The sequence below is a fragment of the Lycium barbarum genome, chromosome 3, assembly GCF_019175385.1.
Source record: "Lycium barbarum isolate Lr01 chromosome 3, ASM1917538v2, whole genome shotgun sequence".
Lineage (NCBI taxonomy): Eukaryota > Viridiplantae > Streptophyta > Magnoliopsida > Solanales > Solanaceae > Lycium > Lycium barbarum.
This window is the reverse complement of record NC_083339.1, coordinates 4,784,787-4,806,371: the sequence shown is the minus strand read 5'-3', so window position 1 is coordinate 4,806,371 and position 21,585 is coordinate 4,784,787. Positions and strand designations below refer to the sequence as shown.

At 34.4% G+C, this 21,585-nt stretch overlaps 2 protein-coding genes across 2 annotated transcripts; one reads left to right on the top strand and one right to left on the bottom strand.

Annotated features, from left to right (window-relative positions):
* The first annotated feature begins 4,826 nt into the window (after nucleotides 1-4,826).
* On the top strand, nucleotides 4,827-10,407 carry LOC132629988 (ACT domain-containing protein ACR10). Its single transcript, XM_060345469.1, has 6 exons — nucleotides 4,827-5,218; nucleotides 6,729-6,947; nucleotides 7,633-7,738; nucleotides 7,814-8,150; nucleotides 9,052-9,336; nucleotides 9,925-10,407. The coding sequence occupies exons 1-6, from the start codon at nucleotides 5,065-5,067 to the stop codon at nucleotides 10,057-10,059; spliced, it is 1,236 nt and encodes a 411-aa protein (XP_060201452.1). The 5' UTR covers nucleotides 4,827-5,064; the 3' UTR covers nucleotides 10,060-10,407.
* Nucleotides 10,408-11,591: 1,184 nt separating this feature from the next.
* LOC132629782 (uncharacterized) lies at nucleotides 11,592-18,414 on the bottom strand. The gene is made up of 13 exons (XM_060345132.1): nucleotides 18,160-18,414; nucleotides 17,471-17,608; nucleotides 16,581-16,662; nucleotides 16,379-16,455; nucleotides 15,614-15,729; nucleotides 14,562-14,670; nucleotides 14,356-14,472; nucleotides 14,160-14,251; nucleotides 13,926-13,992; nucleotides 13,475-13,556; nucleotides 13,255-13,346; nucleotides 12,879-13,022; nucleotides 11,592-12,015 (listed from the first exon to the last, which is right to left on the bottom strand). Exons 1-13 carry the CDS (start codon nucleotides 18,412-18,414, stop codon nucleotides 11,869-11,871), a joined length of 1,518 nt encoding a protein of 505 aa, XP_060201115.1. The 3' UTR covers nucleotides 11,592-11,868.
* Nucleotides 18,415-21,585: the final 3,171 nt, after the last annotated feature.

The following is a 21,585-nucleotide window of genomic DNA, read 5'->3' as shown; positions in this document are numbered from 1 at the left end:
AGCTTGCAAAAAACTATAGTCATTCTCAAAATAAGGACTTTGCTGGACTATTAAGAAAAAAGTTAGAATTTATTTAAATAACAATTTTGATTATTTTAATACCCAAATCCATCTAGAAGACTAGAAGTAGCTTTCTATTGAGTCCGGAACCAAAATACCCCAAAAAAAATATTTTGAACCAAAATATCCCAACAAAAAAAAAATGTTACAAAAGTACCTTTAGCGCAGTAAAATACTGCGCTATAGCACTTCACGGAGACGGAGCCGTTAAGTGCTATAGCGCAGTATTTTACTGCGCTATAGGACTCCGCCATTTTCCAAAGCATTACATTTTCACTCCTTTTTACGTAGTTTATCTTTTTTACGTAGTTTAGCCGTATATTAATCATGCTTTGAGATTCCGGAACTTTAATATTTTATATAGAACTCTAGTTATATTTGTACAATTAATAAAATAGGCTCAACACATCAAGAATACGCAATACTTTGGATTGTCGTTTTAGTGGTTGAAAAGTGCTCGAAGTCCTTTTTTGTTCGAAGACTTGTAGTCATTAGTTTTAAGTTATTTATCTTTTAGGTTTTGTTTTATTTTTAAATTAATGCTTAACTTTATTTCGAATGTGTCACGTTTTTTTTTATTATCAATTTAGGATATGAAACTATAAACAATAATAAAGACTAAGATAATATTTATAAGTATGTAAAAAATAGATAATATTTACGATAAATTGTACAACACTAATGTATTTACACTATCGAGGATGGGTCCCACATGTAGTATGCCGGAGACTATCCCTAGGCCTAAGGCTCATACCATCCCCACCGCCCTCGCCATCGTCTCCATCGCCCTTTTTCCTCTTAATAACCGGGTGCTCTAAGTCATGATCATCTCCTCTTCCCCTAGCCTTTGCGCCCTTAACTAGAATGTGCTTCTTCTTGGGATCTAGTCCCGCTGGCACGCTCAGAACCTCAGGCTGAGCTAGGTCTGGAAACTCGACCTCTTCCTCGTTGGGAGTCGCCACCGCAGGCGCCGAAGGATGAACCTGTAAAGTATATAAATATTAGTACCATTTCTTATTTATATTGAATACATTAACGTTATTTATTTAATCAAACCTGTGTGTCAACGGGCGCCTGAGTAGGCTCCTGAGATGGGTCTGTAGGCTCCTAAGATGGGTGTGGTGGTGAATATGAGGTAGTCTCCTGGACGAGATGCTGTTCGAAGTCCAAGTAAAGGTTATAAAAATTAAATAAATATTTGAATAAAATTAGTTTTAAGTAAAAAACTTACATGCGCCTCGGTAGTCTCATGAGAAGACACCTCTGCCTCGGCAGGTTGATGAGAATGCTCCTGAATGGGTAGCTCCTGTAATATTTGTTTGGAACTCTATTTTGAATATGTGATATATTTTTAGTTGACCAAATAGCCAACACAACTACGATAAAATTAAACTAAAAGAGTATATTCATCGACCACATATTTTCCTACAAACTTTACATTTTTTTCGTTAGCTTATGTATTTATGAAAAGAAGAACTTTAACTATTCTTTTTAAGATAATCTTTTTTTATTTAACATATATATTCACGCTTTTAAAATTAGGAAAAATACATTAAAACCCTCCCAACGTATAGCCAGATTAATTATGACGCACCCAACCTTTGCGGGCGACCTATTCCCCCCTCCCCCCCCCCCCCCCCCCCCCCCCCCCCCCCCCCCCCCCCGTCTTAATTTTTCAGTATTTTAGTGACATTTTCGACTGACGTGGCAAAAACAAAAATATGGCGAGTGAAAATGGTCCAAACGAGATATTTTAATAAAAATTAATTTATATTTTATCCTCTCACCCACCCCCACCCTTCCTCTCTTTCACATTTCAATTGTTAAATGCAATTTATTTTTCTCTTTCTTCTTCTTTCTTCTCAACCGCCGTCGCCGCAGTCACAGCAGCAGCAACGCAGCAACGGCAGCAACCACCGCCGCCGCCACACCGCAGCAGCAGCAACAACAACGCAGTAGCAGCAGTAGCAACGCAGCAGCGGCAGCAACCACCGCCACCGCCACACCGCAACAGCAGCAGCAACACCGCAACAGCAGTGGTAAATATAATTAATAATTAATAAAAGAAAAATCAAATGAAAAAAAGGAAAAGTGGCAGTGACGTGGCACCAATGTGGCGGAGAGTGTGCAACACTCTCCACTGTGCAACTGAGCTTCAATTTTTTTTTGCCACGTCAGTCAAAAAAGGTCACTAAAATACTGAAAAATTAAGACTGAGGGGTAATAGGTCGCCCGCAAAGGTTGGGTGCGTCATAATTAATCTGGCTATACATTAGGGGGGTTTTAATGTATTTTCCCTTAAAATTATATAGATTAACATTTCATAATCATTTACAACTTGTTTGGATGGTTGTTACCTATTGTATTATATTATGTTGCTAGTTTAAATAAAATGTTTGCTTTGACTGTTACTTTAATTTTATTGTTATGTAACGACGAAAGGTCCCATTTTATATAACCACTGATTTGGTCCTATACAATACAACACAATACGATAAATGTCAAAACAATACATAACAATCATCCAAACAAAGTGTTAACAATATAATAATTCATTACCAATCAACTTCTTTCAATTCATAAACAATATTTAACAACTAATAAATTCATAATCAATATTTAACAAATAATCAATTAACAAAATAATAATTCATTAACAATTCATAAATAATTAACAAATTAACAACTCATAAACATATAACAAATTAAAAATTCATAAACATTTAACAAATAATGAATTAAACCAAAAAAAAAAAAATCGGAACAGTGGCAAAAGCCACTGCCCAGTCCGAACAAGAGCAAAAAAAAAAAAAATTGATTTTTTTTATTCTGTAAAATAGCAAGGATTAAATGTTATGCATGCTTAGAATATAATGTATATAACAAAATAATAACAAAAGTTCATAGTAGAAAACCTTAATCGAAGATTTTTTGTAGAGTTATTTTAATCGAGTTGTACGCCACTTTTTTCCAAAATTCGAACTTAGAATCTTGCTCCTTGACTTGAATATATCGAGAATCTAAACTTTCCGAATGAAATTTAATAGAAAACGACATTTTTTTGATGTGGGGATCACCTTGGTATCGCCTCCAATGGCGTTTTTCAATTTTTTTTGCCACTGGAGGGACCAGTAATGGAACCCGACGGGTTTTAGTTGGGTCATATAGCGCAGTATTTTACTGCCCTATAGGTGAGAGAATGAGTCCTATAGCGCAGTAAAATACTGCGCTATAGGTGAGAGAAATATTTGTATAGCGCAGTAAAATACTACGCTATAGCACTTAACGGCTCCATCTCCGTGAAGTGCTATAGCACAATATTTTACTGCGCTAAAGGTACTTTTGTAACATTTTTTTGTTGGGGTATTTTGGTTCAAAATGATTTTTTTAGGGGCATTTTGGTTCCACGTGTGGTTTTGTAGTGCTTTGCAGTGCTTTGCTATCCTTAATGGATATTTGAATATTTGGATTTGCAACTATTTTTAATCAACTTAAAAGAAAAAAATTAGCACGATAAAAAGAAAGATTTTTTTTTTTTAAAAAAAGAGACATTAGCTTGCAAAAAACTATAGTCATTCTCAAAATAAGGACTTTGATGGACTATTAAGAAAAAAGTTAGAATTTATTTAAATAACAATTTTGATTATTTTAATACCCAAATCCATCTAGAAGACTAGAAGTAGCTTTCTATTTAGGGTGATTCATTTGGATAAGATAGTAAAACTAGTTTTAGTAATTTTAGAACTCAAAAGATGGTAAATTGAACTCTCTCTGTCCCATACGAGTTGCCCACACTACTTTAAATATTCGTTTTAAAATATTTGCTTATTTAAAAAATCCAGATAGAATTAATCACAAAATTACTATTTTATTCTTAGCATTAATTGTTATACTAAACCCATTAATTGTTATACTAAACTTATCACCTTTCTTCCTTTAATTCCTGAACATTTATAAGGACAAAAAGGAGATGAACATAGAAAAGGATTTGACCAAAACAAAAAAAGAAGTTAAATGTACGTAAAAAACAATTGACAAAAAACTTAGAAAATTATTTATACAAAAAATTCTCAAAGAAAAAGAAATTTTAATTCCTAGATATTCCAGCTAGCTTATTTGTTTGTACCTTTCTTCACCCCCACATGTTATCTTTCTTTCTTTTCTACCCCCACATGTTTGGTCAGTGAAAATTACTCTCCTCCTTACCACTTACCAGTCCCAAAAAAAATATGCCCCTTTATTTCAATTTAAGTGTCTTATTTTTTTAATCTATTTTAGAAAGAGTGTTTTTTTTTTTTATATTTAGTAGTGATAATTTAAATATTCTACCCCGCAAGTCTATGACCACAAGATTCTAAAGATATTTTAGTACCCCCTCTATTCACTTGTCTAGTATTTTAAAAATAGATTTTCACTTACTTGTCACTTTTAGCGTATCAAGAGAACACAATTTTTTTTTCTGTTTTACCCATAATATTAATTACTCATTTAAATAATTTTTTAAATCCAATAAAAATATGCATCAATTAATATGAGTACACTGATAAATTATGTACTCCATTTATTATTTTTTAAACAGCATAAAAAATCCAAAGTGGACAAATAAAAATAAACGAAGAAAATATATTTTATGTAATCTTTAATTTAGTACCACGACATTAAAAAAATCTTTCTTTATTTCTTTGGCTTAGTGTCTGGTCCAACTAAAACGCTTAAGTTGGAACCAGAAGTAGTATAAATGAAGAAAAATAAAATAAACGTGGAAAAATAAAACCAAATAGCCACCAAGAAATTCCTAATATGTAAAAAAAAATCTTTTGCAAAGCTAAGAAAACAGATGTGTAGGCTAAGGAAGAGAAGAAAGATTCTCTTATATTCTGTGAAGAAAGATTGAATCTTTGTTACTACTTATTTCTTTTTTATTTGGTGAATAAAAACTGAAAAAAAAGGGAAGCCCTTCAACTCCATTTGGAGGAAGAAGGAGAGGAAGAGGAGAAGGATATAATGGGAATTTTGTATGATGATGTTGTGTTATTGAAGCAGTCTGAAAGAGAAGGTGAACCAAATGTGATTACTGTTAATTGTCCTGATAAGACTGGTTTAGGCTCTGATCTTTGTAGAATCATTCTCTTCTTTGGTCTCACTATTGTTAGAGTTGGTATGTTTCTTACCTCTCTATCCTTTTTGTTCTTGCAAAGTACTAGTAATTATAGTCAAGCTTACATTTTGTGTGTGTGTGTCTGTGGGGCAGATAGTGAAAAGATTGAATTTTCTTGATATAATCAGCTGTTTGTGTGTATATGTGTGTGTATGGCAGAGAGTGAAACTATTGAATTTTCTTGATATATCGGTTTTTTTTTTTTTGTGTGTGTGTGTGTGGGGTAGATAGTAAAAAAATTGAATCTTTCTTGATATAATCAGCTGTTTATGTGTGTGTGTGTGTGTGTGTGTATGGCAGAGAGTGAAACTATTGAAGTTTCTTGATATAATCAGTTTTTTTTGTGCGTGTGAGTGTATGGTAGAGAGTAAAAAAATTGAATCTTTCTTGATATAATCAGCTGTTTATGTGCATGTGTGTGTGTGTGTGTGTATGGCAGAGAGTGAAACTATTGAAGTTTCTTGATATAATCAGTTATTTTTGTGCGGGTGAGTGTATGGTAGAGAGTAAAAAAATTGAATCTTTCTTGATATGATCGGTTTTGTATGTGTGTGTGTGGCAGAGAGTGAAATGATTGAGCCTTCTTGATTGTAATCACTAATCAGTGGGGTGTGTGTGTGTGGCAGAGAGTGAAAAGATTGAATCTTTGTTGATAAAATCAATTGTATGTTCTGCATAGAATGTAAAAAGATGGAATCTTTCTTGATATAATTAGTATTGCGTGTGTGTGTGTGTGACAGAAAGTGAAAAGATTGAATCTTTCTTGATATAATCGGTTTTGTATGTGTGTGTGACAGAGAGTGAAAAGATTGTCTTACTTGATATAATCAGTTTTGTGTGTGTGGCAGAGAGTGAAAAGACTGAATCTTTCTTGAGTATGTTTTTGTGGTTGTTATTGTACTACTGTTGAATTTATGAAATTGAGGGTCTTCTGGTTTTGAGGATTAGTGGAATACTTTATTCTTTTTTTTGGTCTCTCTATTTTCACAGTTGGTATGCTCTCAGCTCTCTCCTTTGTATTCTTGCACTTCCATATACATCCAATTTAGGGAAGTTTGCTAATATCAACATACAAAGTGATTGTTGTGATTTTTTTTTTTTTTTGGGTGTGTGTGTGGTAATCTTGATATAATCAATTACTAGTGTTGGTTGAGAGTCTGCTGGTTTTGAGGATTAGTGGAGTACTTCTTCCCTTACTGAATTTGTGAATGAAATGCTTATGGTTTTTCTTAAATTGGGATTCTTTGTTGCAAAGAAGAATTTCACCTACTGGTTACTTTTGGGGGTATGTGAGTTTTTTTCTTTCCAGTGGCATGAAGTTTAGCTTCTATGTGTGTGTGGAACTTGTTTCGACTGTCAATTTTGAATTTGTCTCAAGAGTGTGTTGAAGATAATTCAGACAGTTTGGTTGATAATACATCTGTTGTATCTGAATACATACTGTGATAATTGATAAATGCTGGAGATTTTTGTAATTTGCCATCTTACACTTTTGATTCTTTTGTTGAAGATGTATCTACCGATGGAATATGGTGTTACGTAGTGTTTTGGGTGGTGGGAACACCAAACACAAGGTGGAATTTGTTAAAGAAGAGACTTGTGGAAGCTTGTCCGTCTTGTTCTTCTGCCTCTGGAATATCATATTATCTTGCTGAGTTACAGTCGCCAGGGCCTCCTGATGTATTCCTCTTGACGTTCTGTTGCTACGATCGAAGGGGCCTTTTGCATGGTAACTAATTTGAAGCTTGTTTTGTGAACTTGTTGCACAATGCATTTTTTTTTTTTTTTTTAACTCTAAAGCCTATTTGACCAAGGTTCCAAAATATGCTTACTTTGAAAAGTGCTTTTTGTCAGAAGTGTGTTGCGAAAAAGTTGTTCTCGAGAGTAGCAATTTATGTTTGGATAACCAATTTGAAAAACACTTTTGTCAATATTAGCGCAGTAATTTGTGCTCGGCAAAGGTTCCAAAAGCATTTCGCGAATTTTTTTTTTAGCTTCTAAAAACATTTTCTACTACTACTCAAAAACACTTATTTTTTCTCTAAAAGCTTGGCAAACACCTCAACTTTCTAAAATAAGCACTTTTGGCTTCCCAAAAGCTTGGCCAAACAGGCTATAAATCTTGTGAATGTGTTACCTTTTCAATTGAATTAGACTTATTCATAACTGACGGTTTTTTAGTATTGATTCTTGTTTCTTCACTTTTACCATTATGTTTCAGCTCTCAAGTCTCAAGAAATTTGAATTATCTGAACTATCAGTGCTTAAAAATTGTTTTTTTAGCTGTTTAGTTTACTTACTGGAACAATTTATGCCTCTGGTTCATTGTTGTGGTACCGGCTGGGTAAATACCTTGTCCCACAAGGTTATCCAGGTATACTTGTAGTAATTTTCTTAGAAAAAAATTATGGCAGATGTGACGGCGGTACTTTCCGAGCTGGAGCTTACAATAAAGAAGGTGAAGATATCCACTACTCCAGATGGAAAAGTGATGGACCTGTTCTTCATCACTGACACAAGGTTCGGAATTTTTCGGGCTCTTAAAGTTGCTGCCAGTCATTTGTAGTTTCTTATGTGTAAATCCTTTTTAATCAGAGAACTTCTACATACAAAGAAGAGACAAGACGATACACGTTGCCAGTTGAAATCCGTTCTCGGTGACGCCATGATTAGTTGCGACATAGAAATGGTCGGCTCCGAAATCACCGGGCGTTCTCAAGGGCCATCATTCCTTCCGCAAGAAATTGCCGAAGACATGTTTAGCTTCGAAATACTTCATGAGCACCAGAGTAGATCTCTCGCTTGCAATAAAGCGTCTATCACCGTGGATAATTTGTTGAGCCCTGGTCATACTCTCATCCAGATTGTTTGCCAAGATCACAAAGGTCTTCTGTATGACATAATGAGGACACTGAAAGATTACAATATTCAGGTACATCATTTTATATCTCGAAAATATCGTCTTGATAAAAGTCTCGTGGTTATTTGCACAAGGTAAATAAAATCTCGCAATAACCATATACTACATTGTGAACACCAATATCCCCTTTGCGAAATAAGGCTTCTTAGTTAAAATGTGGACTTTTGATTAACATATATAGAATATTTGTAGTTTTTGTTTGTGCGATATAGTTCATCGGCTGATTGTTGCCAGTTTGTTTCTTCATCAAACAGAATATTGATCAACAATTTTAAGTTATTATGATGTTTAATTTGCTGTAGAAGCACACTTCGTGTTATACTCCCTCCATTTCAATTTGTTGGTCTTACTTTCCTTTTTAATCCATTTCAAAAAGAATGTCACTTTGTATCTTAAGTACTCCCTCCATCCCAATTTATGTGGCACTTTTTGGTCGGTACCAAAAAGAGTGCCACCGTTCTATATTAGAAACAACTTAACTTTAAAATTCCCCTTTTATCCTTATGAGATGATTTTATAGCCACACAAATGTTAAAGGTTTGTTTTAGACCACAAAATTCAAGTTTTCCTTTCTTTCTTAAACTTAGCGTTGAGTCAAACGGTGCCACATAAATTGGGACGGAGGGAATAACTCTTTACACCCAACATCCTACATGGTATATTTAAGATCACAAGATTCAAAGGGAATTTTGGTACGTTACACACATTTTAGCTTAAGACCACAAGATTGAAAAGTCTTCTTTATTTTCCTTAAAAACTTCGTGCCGAGTCAAACTAAGACAAACAAATTGATACGGAGGGAGTAATAATTTTTTTTTTTGTTCTTTTTGTTGTGTTTGCTCGTCATGCAACCACAGTGATACCGAACTAAAGTAAAAGCTATTTCTCACCAATTACTTCATTGTTATATCAGATATCATATGGACGGTTCACTTCAAAAACTAAAACAGTATGTGAGCTCGACTTGTTCATAGTGCAAGCTGATGGCAAGAAAATAGTCGACCCTAGCAAGCTGAACGCTTTGTGCTCGCGTCTTCAAATGGAACTATGTCGCCCTCTCAGAGTGGCGTTGATGAACCGAGGTCCTGATGCAGAATTACTGGTAGCGAACCCCGTAGAGTTATCGGGCAAGGGTCGACCAATTGTCTTTTATGACATTACACTGGCTCTCAAGATGCTCAATATTGGCATCTTTTCGGTAAGTCATGATGCATCACTCTATGATTCACTATTATCTTCATCACTATTAGGTAATTTTGAGAGTGAGAATGCCTTGGAGATAATCGTGCGCTAGGCTAAAAGCTGGTTTGCTAGAGTAAAAATGGCATGACGTTGATAGAGCCACATAACTTTTTTCTTTTTCGATGGCCGATAAATTCTCGAGGTCCAGTTGCACACATTTTGAAACTTGGTGGATAATGGGCCCGCTCCTCTACCCTTTTCTGCTTAAATACCAAGCTTTTTTCTGCAGCAAGGTCCGAAACCCGTGGAGCCACACCTGTGTTGGATCCTCCAAAAGTGCACTGCTTTTTGGAGGATCTGTCACGAGCCCGTCGGCATTTTCAAGAGTCCGAGCAACATAACTTGTATGAGGGATAATACAAACCTTTCTTACTGTAACCGAGTGTCTCCATTTGTTACTTCATTTGGCCACTGAGGCAGGAAACTTAAATGGAATGAAAATTAGAAAGATGAAAAGATGCTGCTTGTGTCAATGCTATTTGGCTAGTGTGTTTTAGGTTTTTAAATGTAGTCATCTTAACTTGTTGCTTATCGCAATTTTCAGGCTGAAATAGGGAGATATCTGGTTGGTGATCGAGAATGGGAAATTTATCGGGTCTTACTGGACGAAGGGAACGGTTCTGGTCCCCCGAGGAACAAGATTGAGGAAGCTGTTTGGAAGATGTTTATGGGTTGGTAGTAACGACGACTGAATGTACAGTTTCCGTGTTCATTGCTAAAAGGCTCATTTGACTCGTGCAGTATTAACTTCTACTAGTGATGATACCATCATATGTACAGAAGTGTATAATGTAGAGGTAAAAAAGCTAGGTTCTGTCAAGATTTTGCAAGACTAATCTTGTAGAATCATGTGAAAATGTCGAGAAGTTAAAAGACTTTTATTGTATAGTGTTGATAGAAGTTGTGTGTACAGGATGTAGTAACCTTGAGATGTATTTTACTTGCCTTTTTCGCCAAGTAATAGCTCCAGGTACACTGGTCATTTGGAAGTTCTTTTCAGGTATAATAGTGTACAGTTAAGCAAGAAGAGCCAATATATAAGTTCTAGCTCGAGTGAAAGGATATAACACGTGTGAAACCTTAGTTTTGCTGACTTTATGAGGTCTAACCTTCGCCACGACATTAGTGGCTTAGCTCTTCATGCTTCTCGCAGGCTCTTTTATAAAGAGAGAGAGACTGGGGGGAGGGGGCACGGAAGATTTATCGCTCCAAAAAGTTGTGTTTTCCACTTCTTGGTTGAATATATCAATACCTGAGCTCTAGCTTTGCTTGCGTTCTTCATCAACACTCGCTAGATTATCACTCATCCCGCTCCTAAGTTTTATCGGATAGTATTGCTGCTTGCTGAATCTACCATAATTCTTTAAAATAATGTATTATGATTAGGTGGGGCAATTTCAGCTAGTTATTGGTATCCCCTACTAATTCTATTTACTTGAGTTTCCTAAAGCATAATTTGTTTCCTGTCGGATAATGGAGGAAAGTTGTGGCAAGTTATTTTTAGTCCAACATCCTTATAAAGTATTGATGAGCTAAACTACTCGTGTTGGTACGAAAGTTTGCCCGGTAGACAATTCTATGACTAACTGTTCTTTACAATAATTATGAGAATTTATTCAAATTCATTTTAATTATGATTAATTCTCTAAATAGATGCAAACAATTAGCTACTTCAATAATTATGTTGATATCTGCTCGTGCAATCTATCCATCTCATGATTGGAAAAGGCCTCAAAACAAAAAAGAAAAAACAACTTTAGGAAGCATTTTTGCATCACTTTATTACTGAAGGTGACTGCCTATATGTCCTTTTACACAATTACATCAAGTCACATCAGATCCAATCTACCTAAGGATTATGTCTTTTTATTAGCATGTTTTGTTTCCTGTGAATTATGATTTGATGTTAAAGCAATATTCAAAAAGTATCCATGCATTGATGCTCGCATCAAAGTAAGTTGCTTACATTACACTCTTGGGATGCAGCTGATCCCCAAACCATGCAGGAACGGTGGGATGCTTCGTGCACTATACTATCCCTTTTTATATTTTTGATTATCGATAGTGTAAAAGTTCGTCACACTATCCATGTATATGGATTATAGACTTACAGTTATGTTGAGACCAGAAGAATAACTAAAGTTCACACAATTTAAAATAGTTGCAAGATGGAGTGAAATTAGAAAAGAAGTGACATGGTAAATTATAAATAAAAGAACAAAGATAAGCAACGAGGTGGGGTAGAATGATTTTGATTAAACTTTACAGCAGGGGGGAAAGGGTTCATCCGAGCTTCCTTCGCCACATAATCACACTATATACATAAGACAATTTTTTTTTCATGAATATATAGTATATGATAAACCTTCTTGGATGAAAATCGAGTCTCTGCCATTGCTTTACCGTACTATGAAACTACAACATGCTTCCATTTGGCCTTTTTTTTTTTTTTTTTTTTTTTTTTTTTTGATCTAGTGGTTGTGATTCTTTATAGTTTCCAATAGATACCAAGTCTATGCAAAATCCCAGCAAGCACTGCCCAGAATGTAATCTCAGCAAATATCACATACAATAAAGTCCCCACTCTTTCTGATTTCCACACATCAAAGAATACATGATGTTGAATCCAATTTACCTGAAAAATGGAAAAGGAAAAAAATGATTACTAGTAATATAATTTTTTTAAAAAGATGACATTACTTAATAACATGAAAAATATACATAAAGATAGGACAGAAGTAAAGCCTCAAGAACCTCTACAACTCGAAACAAAAAACTGCGTGCAAGTTGAGTTATGATAATAACTGACACTACTCACGCAATAATTCTACGTACGCCACTGGTGACACTACTGCTGGCTCAAGCTTGGTGACTTCTTGTTCAAGAATTCACATAGAAAAGATAAGGCAAGAAGTATAATCTCAGAACCTCTATAACTCGAAACCAAAAGCTCGCGTTGAAGTTGAGTTATGATAACAACTTGACATCACTCACACAATAAGTCTGCATAAACAACCGGTTAGACACTACTTTTAGTGCTAGCTTGATGACTTCTTGTTCACGAATTCACACACAAAATAGGACCAGAAATAAAGCCTTAGAATCTCTACAACTCAAAACAAAAATTCTCGCGTACAAGTCGAGTTATGACTAAAAGCTGACATCACTCACACAATAATTCTGCATACACCACCGGTTAACACTACTTTTGGTGCTAGCTTGGTAACTTCTTGTTCAGAAATGCGGACACACAAAGAGGACAAGAAGTAAAGTCTTAGAACCTCTACAACTCGAATCAAAAAACTCACGTTCAAGTTGAGTTATAACAATAAGCTGACATCACTAACACATAATTCTGCACACGCTACTGGACTTAGACACTACTTTTGGCATTAGATTGGAGACTTCTTGTTCAAGAATTCAGACACACAATACATGAAGTTTTTTTCCTTCTTTTGATTCAACAAGGTTGTGGGATAAGGGGATTATGGTACTTACAAGGTTGTTATCTTCATTCTTGAAAAACCATCCATTAATGAAACCAGCAAGGATGCCTTGTGCTCCCAACACAAATATCAGCATTGCATTCATTCCAATCCATTCCAGCCACAAGAATGGCAGTCTCAGTCCCAAAACATCAATCTATGTATTCATTTCCCAAAACAAAAAAATATTAGTAGAATTTTATTATGAAATTGATATCTTAGCTTTAAGCTATATTACTTGGACTTTTCAGAAATGTTGTTGCATCTGTGTTGGATCCTCAAAAAAAAAAAAACACTATTTTTGGAGGATCTGACATGCACCATCGGCATTTTTGAAGAGTCCGAGCAACATAGGCTTTTTAGTTTTCAAAGTTGCAGCATTTGTATACCAATATATAGAATCCGGAAAATACAATTCCAGCAGCACCAGCAGTGAAACAAACATAGCTAAAACTGTATAATTGCTTGTTTAGAGGAATTGCTGCAAGAAAAAAAACACAGAATACAAAAACAGAGTAAACGTCTAAAAAATACTACTTACTAAATTTGAACATCAGTAGAAAGGAAAATTTTCATTTTCATCAATTATCGGGGGAACAATGAATTTACCGTCTGTGAAATGAAGAATAAAGGCTAGGATGAGTAAACTAAATCCCAGTGAAACCCATTGTTTTAGCCTCTCACCATGACCCTGAAACAAAATTGGTCCAATTTCCATCATTCTTACTCAATTGCTATTGCATAATTAATCGAATGCTTTAACATATATAAACTGACAGTATAACAAATATTTACATTAACGTGAATTTTAACCTTTTGTAGCACGCCTATATTGCTTGGGCTCTTCAAATATGTTGACGGGTGCACGTCGTATCCTCCAAAAGTCAAGCATTTTTTGAGGATCCAACATAGTTGCGACAACATTTTTAGGAGAGTTCGAGCAATATAGGTTGCAAGTAATCTGCTTTATTTTTCAGGTTACAAATCTTGTGTTTTATGTTGTCAGTGTATAGAAGTTAAACTCTTGATAGAGTGACTTCTTGAAAGGCCTCGATGTTACCTTAAAATGAATCAATACATGTCCATAATGTATGCCAATGGTTCCAGACATGATAGCTGAAATTGAACTAACAAAAGAGGAAACAAAAAAAATGTGCTTAGCTGAATCCAATTTTAACAAAGGATCATGCACCAGATGAATTCTGAGTTCATTTTTTTGAGTAGTTTCTGGCCTAATTGTGTAAATATCTTTTACATTTTCAGTGCATACAATTCAAACACGAAATATACAAACCTCAGCAAACCTTCAGGTTCAAATGGAGCGTGACACCAGCTGGGAGCATTGTCACGAAGTGGACCTGAAGCTGGATAACTCAATGTGCATGCCTAAATATATTATCAATAACAACCAATTAGTCACCATAATTGAGCAATTTCAAAATAAGATTACTAAAACAATAAGCTTAATTATAGCTCTGATATGTTGTGACCTTCGAACGCGCCCAAACAGGTTGATTATAGAGATGATTGATACCCCATACTTGCCGATCCACATAGCCTACTGCATTGCAGGCAGGTCCTAAATGACCTCTCGTCCCACATTTTACCTGAAAATTTTAGTTAACATTCAGTCAGTTAAGAACTGTAATTATTAGTGCTATTCTAACTCAATAGTATTTTTGTAAATGCTGTTTACAGTGTATCTTTCTGAACTATCTTCATGGTGCACCAGAAAATTCCAGTCAGGAACGTAGAGACCATACATTGTTGTCATGTAAACAACGAATGCGACGAATCCTCCGAGCCTGCAACAGTACTGAAGTCAGGAATTTCGCTAAGGTTGTTCGAGATATGATATATATGCACAAAAAGTATAATATGTTGACCTATATACTTAGTGTATAGTTTTCTATATGCAATGTATAATTTTCCGACGAAGGGTGTTCGACTAACCACCCTTCATTGTATATGGCTACACCACTGCCTGCAAACAACACAAGGAATTGCCATAACACGGACATTCATCTTAGCAAAAATTATTAGGCGGTTACGGTACTGTTGACGAAATATGCATATAATAGTGGATTCCATTCTATTAATTCGCTATCCATTATGGTACCATACATAAAAGTAATGAGCTAGCCAACTTTACAGCAGTATAATATTCAGTTCTATGAAAAGAAAAAGTATCACATTTTCTTGATTGTTGGATACCATTGAGAAAGAACTGCGAAGAATTATTATTGAACCATTTTAAGCAATATTTCCCAGCAATGTCGAAAGTAGGACTTTCACCGGGGAGGGTTTGGGGTTTTTTGGGGGGAGGGCGGGGGGGGGGGGGGGGGGGGTTCACAATACAAAAAAAAAAGGTGCAATTAGCAGAGGTCAAAAGTGCAATTTGCGGAGGTTTATAACCTCCGCTATTTTCTATCATGGAGGTTCCCCAAACCCCCGCAATTTACGCCTTTTTTTGTAGTCAATATCTACTATATATACATGAATTATCTTCTTTGACCTTGTATATACAGTGTAATTTCCCGGCAGATGAACCCCCTTCTGGCCCTCTAACTCCGCCCCTGTTCCCAATCCCGATGAGTACAGATCAAGCTACAAGTCTCAATTTATACGAAACACGTAAGATCCAACCTTTATCCTAATTCCTAACTAGACATAAGTATTTTCAAGAATGAAATAATTAACATGATGAATGTAATGGTTTATAGCTAAGAGAATATTGTGCTTGCTTACCATTGCCATTTATAGGCAGTGAAAATTGAGAAATGACCAGGGGTTAAAGTTGTTGGCCTCAGCTTGGTAGTTAAAATCTCTATTAGAGCCACTATCAAGTACACCAAGGCTATTCTCTGCAAAATTGCATATAACAAAAGAATATTATATCAGATTAAAACAAGACTTTCACTTCCATATAATAGCTAGGCCAAATAAATCTAACGGTTGGCCCCCCAAATTGGTCACCATTTTTCATTTAGACACCTCATCATGTGGTCTGACATATTGAACGCCTATTGAAAATTAGCGTCAAGTAGGGGCCAGTTGATTCATTTGGCCTAGCACAAAGGCCAAATAGATCAACAATTGGCACCATTTTTCATTTGGACACCTCATCGTGGGGTCTAACATATTGAACACCTATTAAAAATAGCGATGAGTAGGGGGTTGTCGATGCATGTCGTCTAGCTCAAAGGCCAAAAAGACCAATGACCGGCCCCTAAAATTGGTAGTACTATTTTTCATTTAGACACCTCATCATGGGGTCTGACATATTGAACACCTATTGAAAAATAGTGTCAAGATATGTTGCTCGGACCCTTTAAAAATGTTATCGCACCTGTGTTAGATTCACCAAAAATACATATCTTTCGAGGATCCGATATACATCTCACAATACTTTTGAAGAGTCCGAGCAACATAGGCACCGAGCCGGGTGTTGGTATCATTGCATTTGGCCTAACTCAAAAATTTTCTGAGTGAAAGAATGGAAGTGGTTGAGACCTGTAGAATACCACACCATCTGATTAATTTCATGTCCACTCCATAAGCTAGATCATATGGTGCATGGGAGTATCCTCCTGCATTAATACATGCTTATGATTAATTTCTATTATTTCAGTTTATATATGTACTTTTGCAAATTTCTTATATTTGTCTTGGAAGTTATCAAAACATTTATACTAGTTCATAGCTTTGGTCATACCTTGTAAAATAATTCCCCAAAAGAGAAGCTTCAATGTCCTTAGTGTTACTTTTCTAATTGCAGCACTAACCTTTGGAACTCTCTGTAAAAAATAGTCCCCATTAAATAAGAAATTCATAAAGTTGCTCTGATAGACTGAAATTACACTTTACAAAATCTGAAGTTGGACCAAGATCCATCTAAGAAAGGGACAGAGCTGGCCTATGCCCAAAAAAGAAGTGGGCCTAAGAAGTAGCCCAATATTATGTTGAATGACTCCTAATGGCCTAATTTTCCCTTTAGTAAATGTTTTGTTTCAAATGGCGGATTCTGGCAAATGTCCCTTTTCAGACAAGCATTTAAAATTTATTTATATTTTAAAAAGTCGGGCAAATATAACCTTTGAAAAATTATCTTCTCAGATAATGTAAGACTCGGATCTAATGTTCATATATTTCTCAACCTTACAGTCAAAATATTAGACTGTTGTCTAACGTTTACAATAACTTACAAAACTTTAAACCATTTTCTAACGTTTACAATAAATTACAAAATTTTATGATCCAACGTTTTCCCATAGAATTTTCGGTTTGCTCAAAAAGAATCTTTACACTGTTGTCTAAAAAGTCCATAAGTTGTAAGGGATTTTTTTTTTTTTTTTAATTTTTAAAAAGGGAACTTGCCTATATGTTTTTGAGCATTTTTGAAAGGTGAAGGGTTAGACCACTTTGTATTTCTTTTGTACTTTTAATTATCTAAAAATGCATTTTCCAAAAATAATTCATTTTCCTCCCCCTTTTTCCAAGCAAATTTATCAAGACACTCAATTTTTGGACAAAAGTACCATAGATTGGTAGACCAATAAGTGTGAGTCAAAAAGAAAAAAAAAATATCAAAGAGATGATATTTACCTTTAAGGCAAGAGCAATTGCAACACCAACAATAAAGAGAAAAAATGGCATTACAAAATCAGCCAATGTGCAACCATTCCATGGTGAATGATCAATACGTGCATATGCTCCTCCAGCATCATCTACCAATATCATCAACTGTAGTTTACCATTCAATTTAAATAAGAGAAGTTAGTATTACAAATAACGATCACTTTAAGTAAAAGCCAACAATTAGTAATGGAAAAGAACAGTAAGGAGAAAAATTATAAAATTCTATCGAGTTTAACTTCTATACAATGACAACATATAAGAATTTTCACTCTATCGAAAAGATAAATGAGTTTAAGTTAAAACCTGTATAAGTTTTATAAACTCAAGATAAATATGTGTAAAAATTCAGAGTAGTAGCCTTTTTTCGGCCCTGTAATCGGAAAATAGTCACAGTGTTAGAGCTTCAACTTCTACAAGTGAAACTTAAGAGTAATGTCATGAAATTTCAGTATTGGAAGTTGAAACTCCAGGACAATGACTATTTTTCAAAGATAGGGCTGAAAAGTGGTCAGTTTGCCTTCTTTGATAAATATATGTAACTGTCACAAAAAGTAGAATAAGTAATCTAGAAGAATAAGTTAGGTTACGTGTTGTAAATTGCACCAATAATGTGAAAGTAATTTTACGTTGTTAGTGTCTACATATTAAATCCATACCACTATAGTGAGGCCCCTAAATGCATCCAATGTTGCAATCCTTTTGCTCTTCTGCTTAATAGGAGGTTGTTCTTTTTCTTGTTCCAATGGCTCGTCCAATATTTGTTGCTCATTTTCATGGCTAACCAAATCTTGATTACTATCAACTTTATTATCTAATTTGCTTCCTTGATGGCTAGTAATATCAATTTCTTCTTCACTATTATGTTTCTTTTGACTGCCAAATCCTTCCTCTAACTTCTTGGGATCCTCCATACTGAAAGCTTTCACTCTTTTTTTTAACTTTTCAAATGTCTTGCATGAATTTATAATATATGAAAATGCAGCCCTAATAATAAACTATATAGATAAATTGATGGAGAATGGACAAGGCTAAAATCAAAGCAGGCCATATTAATTGGTAAGGTCTAATTTGGACGGGTATATAGAAAAGTTTTTTTTTTTTTTCCTTCTAGTGGCAATGTTGAATGAGTTTTTAAATTCTATTGATAATTCATCAAGGAAATTGGAATTAGATAAATCAAGAGCTTTCTCTGGAGTAATTAAATGAAAACAGAAAAAGAATCTACAATTGTTTGCTTTGAAAAATATATATCACGCATGGTTCACTAATTCTTTTCAGATAAGTTGAGTAAGAATAATAGAAAGAGGTACTGACATGTACGCTAGTATAGAACAATTCACACCACATGACCTATTATTGAAGATTATAAATACTTGTTGAAAGTCAACAAGGTCATGCTTAGACATGCCTGGAGAGAGGCCAATGTGCCGATTTTCTAGCAAATGAATCACACAACCATGAAGTAAAGCATTTAAGGACGTGAAATTTTTTCTCCCATTGACTCAAGTCATGTTTCTTATGAACGATTTTAAGATCTTTATTTACTTTGTTTTTCCACTGTACCGAAAAAGATATCCTTCATTGACGTTAAAAACTCAACTTAGGTGCTCATGATAGTGTATACTTTTCTTACAGCATCAGGTTAAAAAAACTTACAAACGTAACTTTTGATAATAAGTCTAATTGGTAATAGAGAAAATAAAATAAATGATTTATTAATTATAAAATTGTAACAAGTCAAAATGTACTGATAGTGTTAAATCCTTATAACGGTAATATGATCGATGTATTGGTCAAGAAGGATGATGATCTTGCCTATACAGTTAAATTTGACTACTTTACAATTGAATCAATCCCATGGGATTATTGAATGTATAACATTATATATACTTCTTTAATTTTTAAACCATACTCCTATACAGTTTTCAACTCTTTGACAGCTTTTGGACGTGGGTCAAACACATACGGATCATAGTATAATTATAATTAAAAAACCTTAATTTTGTATTATGTTATTGAATCTATCTGCCCTTGCAACATTTATTAAAACTTAGGTAATCTTTCAACTACGTTAATCGCCATGCTCATAACTGGTTGGTAAAAGAGTCAAATGGAAGAAAACAAATTAAAGAGACTATAAAAAAAGGTAGCATTGCAACTCTTCCAATTTATCTGAGAAGGAAATCTATCATGATTTTGATCTATTACAAAGTTATTTCAAACAGTTTCCAAAGAAGCAAACCAATGGGATTGTGATCAAAAGTATAGTTTTTTTTTTTTATTTTAAAAAAAACTATATTTATTTCAATTTATGTGGCGGATTTTGACTAGTGACAAAACAAAGGGGTTGTGATCATATAACATTTTGTGGCTTAAAAGCATGTCATTAAGGATATAATGGAAAATTTAAAATTAAATTGTTCTCAAATATAAAAATATATTATTTTTTTAAACGGTCTAATAGGGATAGAGTGCAGTTAAATCCAAAAGTTTTTCCAACTGTATTATCTATATTTAAGAAATATATGAATCGAATGGCACGAAAACACAGAAAGATTCTCTAATGTTTATGATTATTAAATTAATGAATCATTAAGTCAAGTTGAATTTTCTCATTATTTATTGATAGAAATTGACTACTCTGGCTGCGAAGTATGTAGCTATATAACCTGCTAATTAATTCCATCACATTTTCAATATGAAGATTTTTGTGTAATTTACATGTACATTTTGTTGATTTTGCAGGCCATATAATGTCCCCAACGTCATTAAACAAAATAATTTGCTAATTAACAATAAAAACATTGTCTTTTAATTGCTAGGTCAACTTGCTACAATAGCGTTAATTCAGAAATTCCAAGCAGGGCCCCTTTTCTTAAGTTCACCAATGGAAAGAGAAAGTCATGTAATTTGATAGAAAAACAAGGGGAGTACTCCTAGGTGGGCTGATTTGGTTGATGAAGAAGAGCAGATTTCACATCCTCCTTTGAATAGCAAATTAAGCCCACAAGCTCCAGTATTTGTGCCTAAAAGTGTGATCATTGAGTCAGGGGCTTTAGCGTCTGGACTTAATCCAACTAATGCTCATGCTATTGATTTGGGTGATGATTTTTCTGATGAGGATGACGAAGATAATATGTTGGACATATGCTTTGATAAAGTGGCTAGAGATGGAGATATTTCACCTAGGCAACAAAGAAGTGGAAGTAACAAAAGCAAAAAGAAGACACATGGAAGACAACATAGTTGGGATGGTAAAGTGACTGGGGAGTTTATTCCAAGGCACCTACCGATGCGACTAGCAAAGCAAAATCATATGATAGTGTCAATAGCTTCAACTAGATCCAATAAATTCAACAAGAAGTGATGAACTATCAAGTGTTGTTGGATAAATTTGAAGAAGACGAGAGGAAAATACTTCAAGTTACTATAGACGGGCAATCTACCCTTTTTATTTCATACATTTGTAAAAGAAAGATTGAGGTTAATAACTCAAATTTCTTCTTGATTTTTATATTTTTGCATTATTTAAGTATCCTCATTTGTAATATCATCATAGAGTACATTACAAACTCTGTGATGATCATAGATTACTTAGTTCTCTCTAGCTCTTATTTTCTCCATGCTTGTTAATTAGGAGAGGTTTGCTACCTCATTAGGACTAGTAAGGTAAGACCTAGCCCCCCTTGCTTGTACTTATCCCAATTGAGGTCCTTTTTTATTTTTAATAAAACGCCGCTAGACAATATCTCTATCGGAAAAAAAAATAGAGAAAGTCCTGTAAATAAATAAAGGTCTTATTTTGTCGTAAGCAGGGGCGGAGTCCGGCATACTCAGTAGCTTTGTCTCAAATCTTATATTTGTGTTAAAAAAAACTTATTTGATAATATATCAAAACACAGTAAACAAAAATAATTGTAATTCAAAACTCATAAATTAAAAATTCTCGCTCCGCCGATAAACATAATGTCTCTCTTAGTGAAAGCCCTTGCATAAAATTTGTTATATTGCGGATAAGATTAATTGGAACTTTTGATTGAAACGATATAATTAACAACATATAGTAATACCCAATAATACTA

Coding starts and splice junctions, on each gene's coding strand:
- LOC132629988 (XM_060345469.1), top strand. CDS start 5,065: ATGGGAATTTTGTATGATGATGTTGTGTTATTGAAGCAGTCTGAAAGA. Junction 6,948..7,632: donor TCGAAGGGGCCTTTTGCATG/GTAACTAATTTG, acceptor AAATTATGGCAG/ATGTGACGGCGGTACTTTCC. Junction 9,337..9,924: donor TCAATATTGGCATCTTTTCG/GTAAGTCATGAT, acceptor CGCAATTTTCAG/GCTGAAATAGGGAGATATCT.
- LOC132629782 (XM_060345132.1), bottom strand. CDS start 18,414: ATGGAGGATCCCAAGAAGTTAGAGGAAGGATTTGGCAGTCAAAAGAAA. Junction 17,609..18,159: donor TTAGGGGCCTCACTATAGTG/GTATGGATTTAA, acceptor GGTAAACTACAG/TTGATGATATTGGTAGATGA. Junction 16,456..16,580: donor TTGGGGAATTATTTTACAAG/GTATGACCAAAG, acceptor GTATTAATGCAG/GAGGATACTCCCATGCACCA.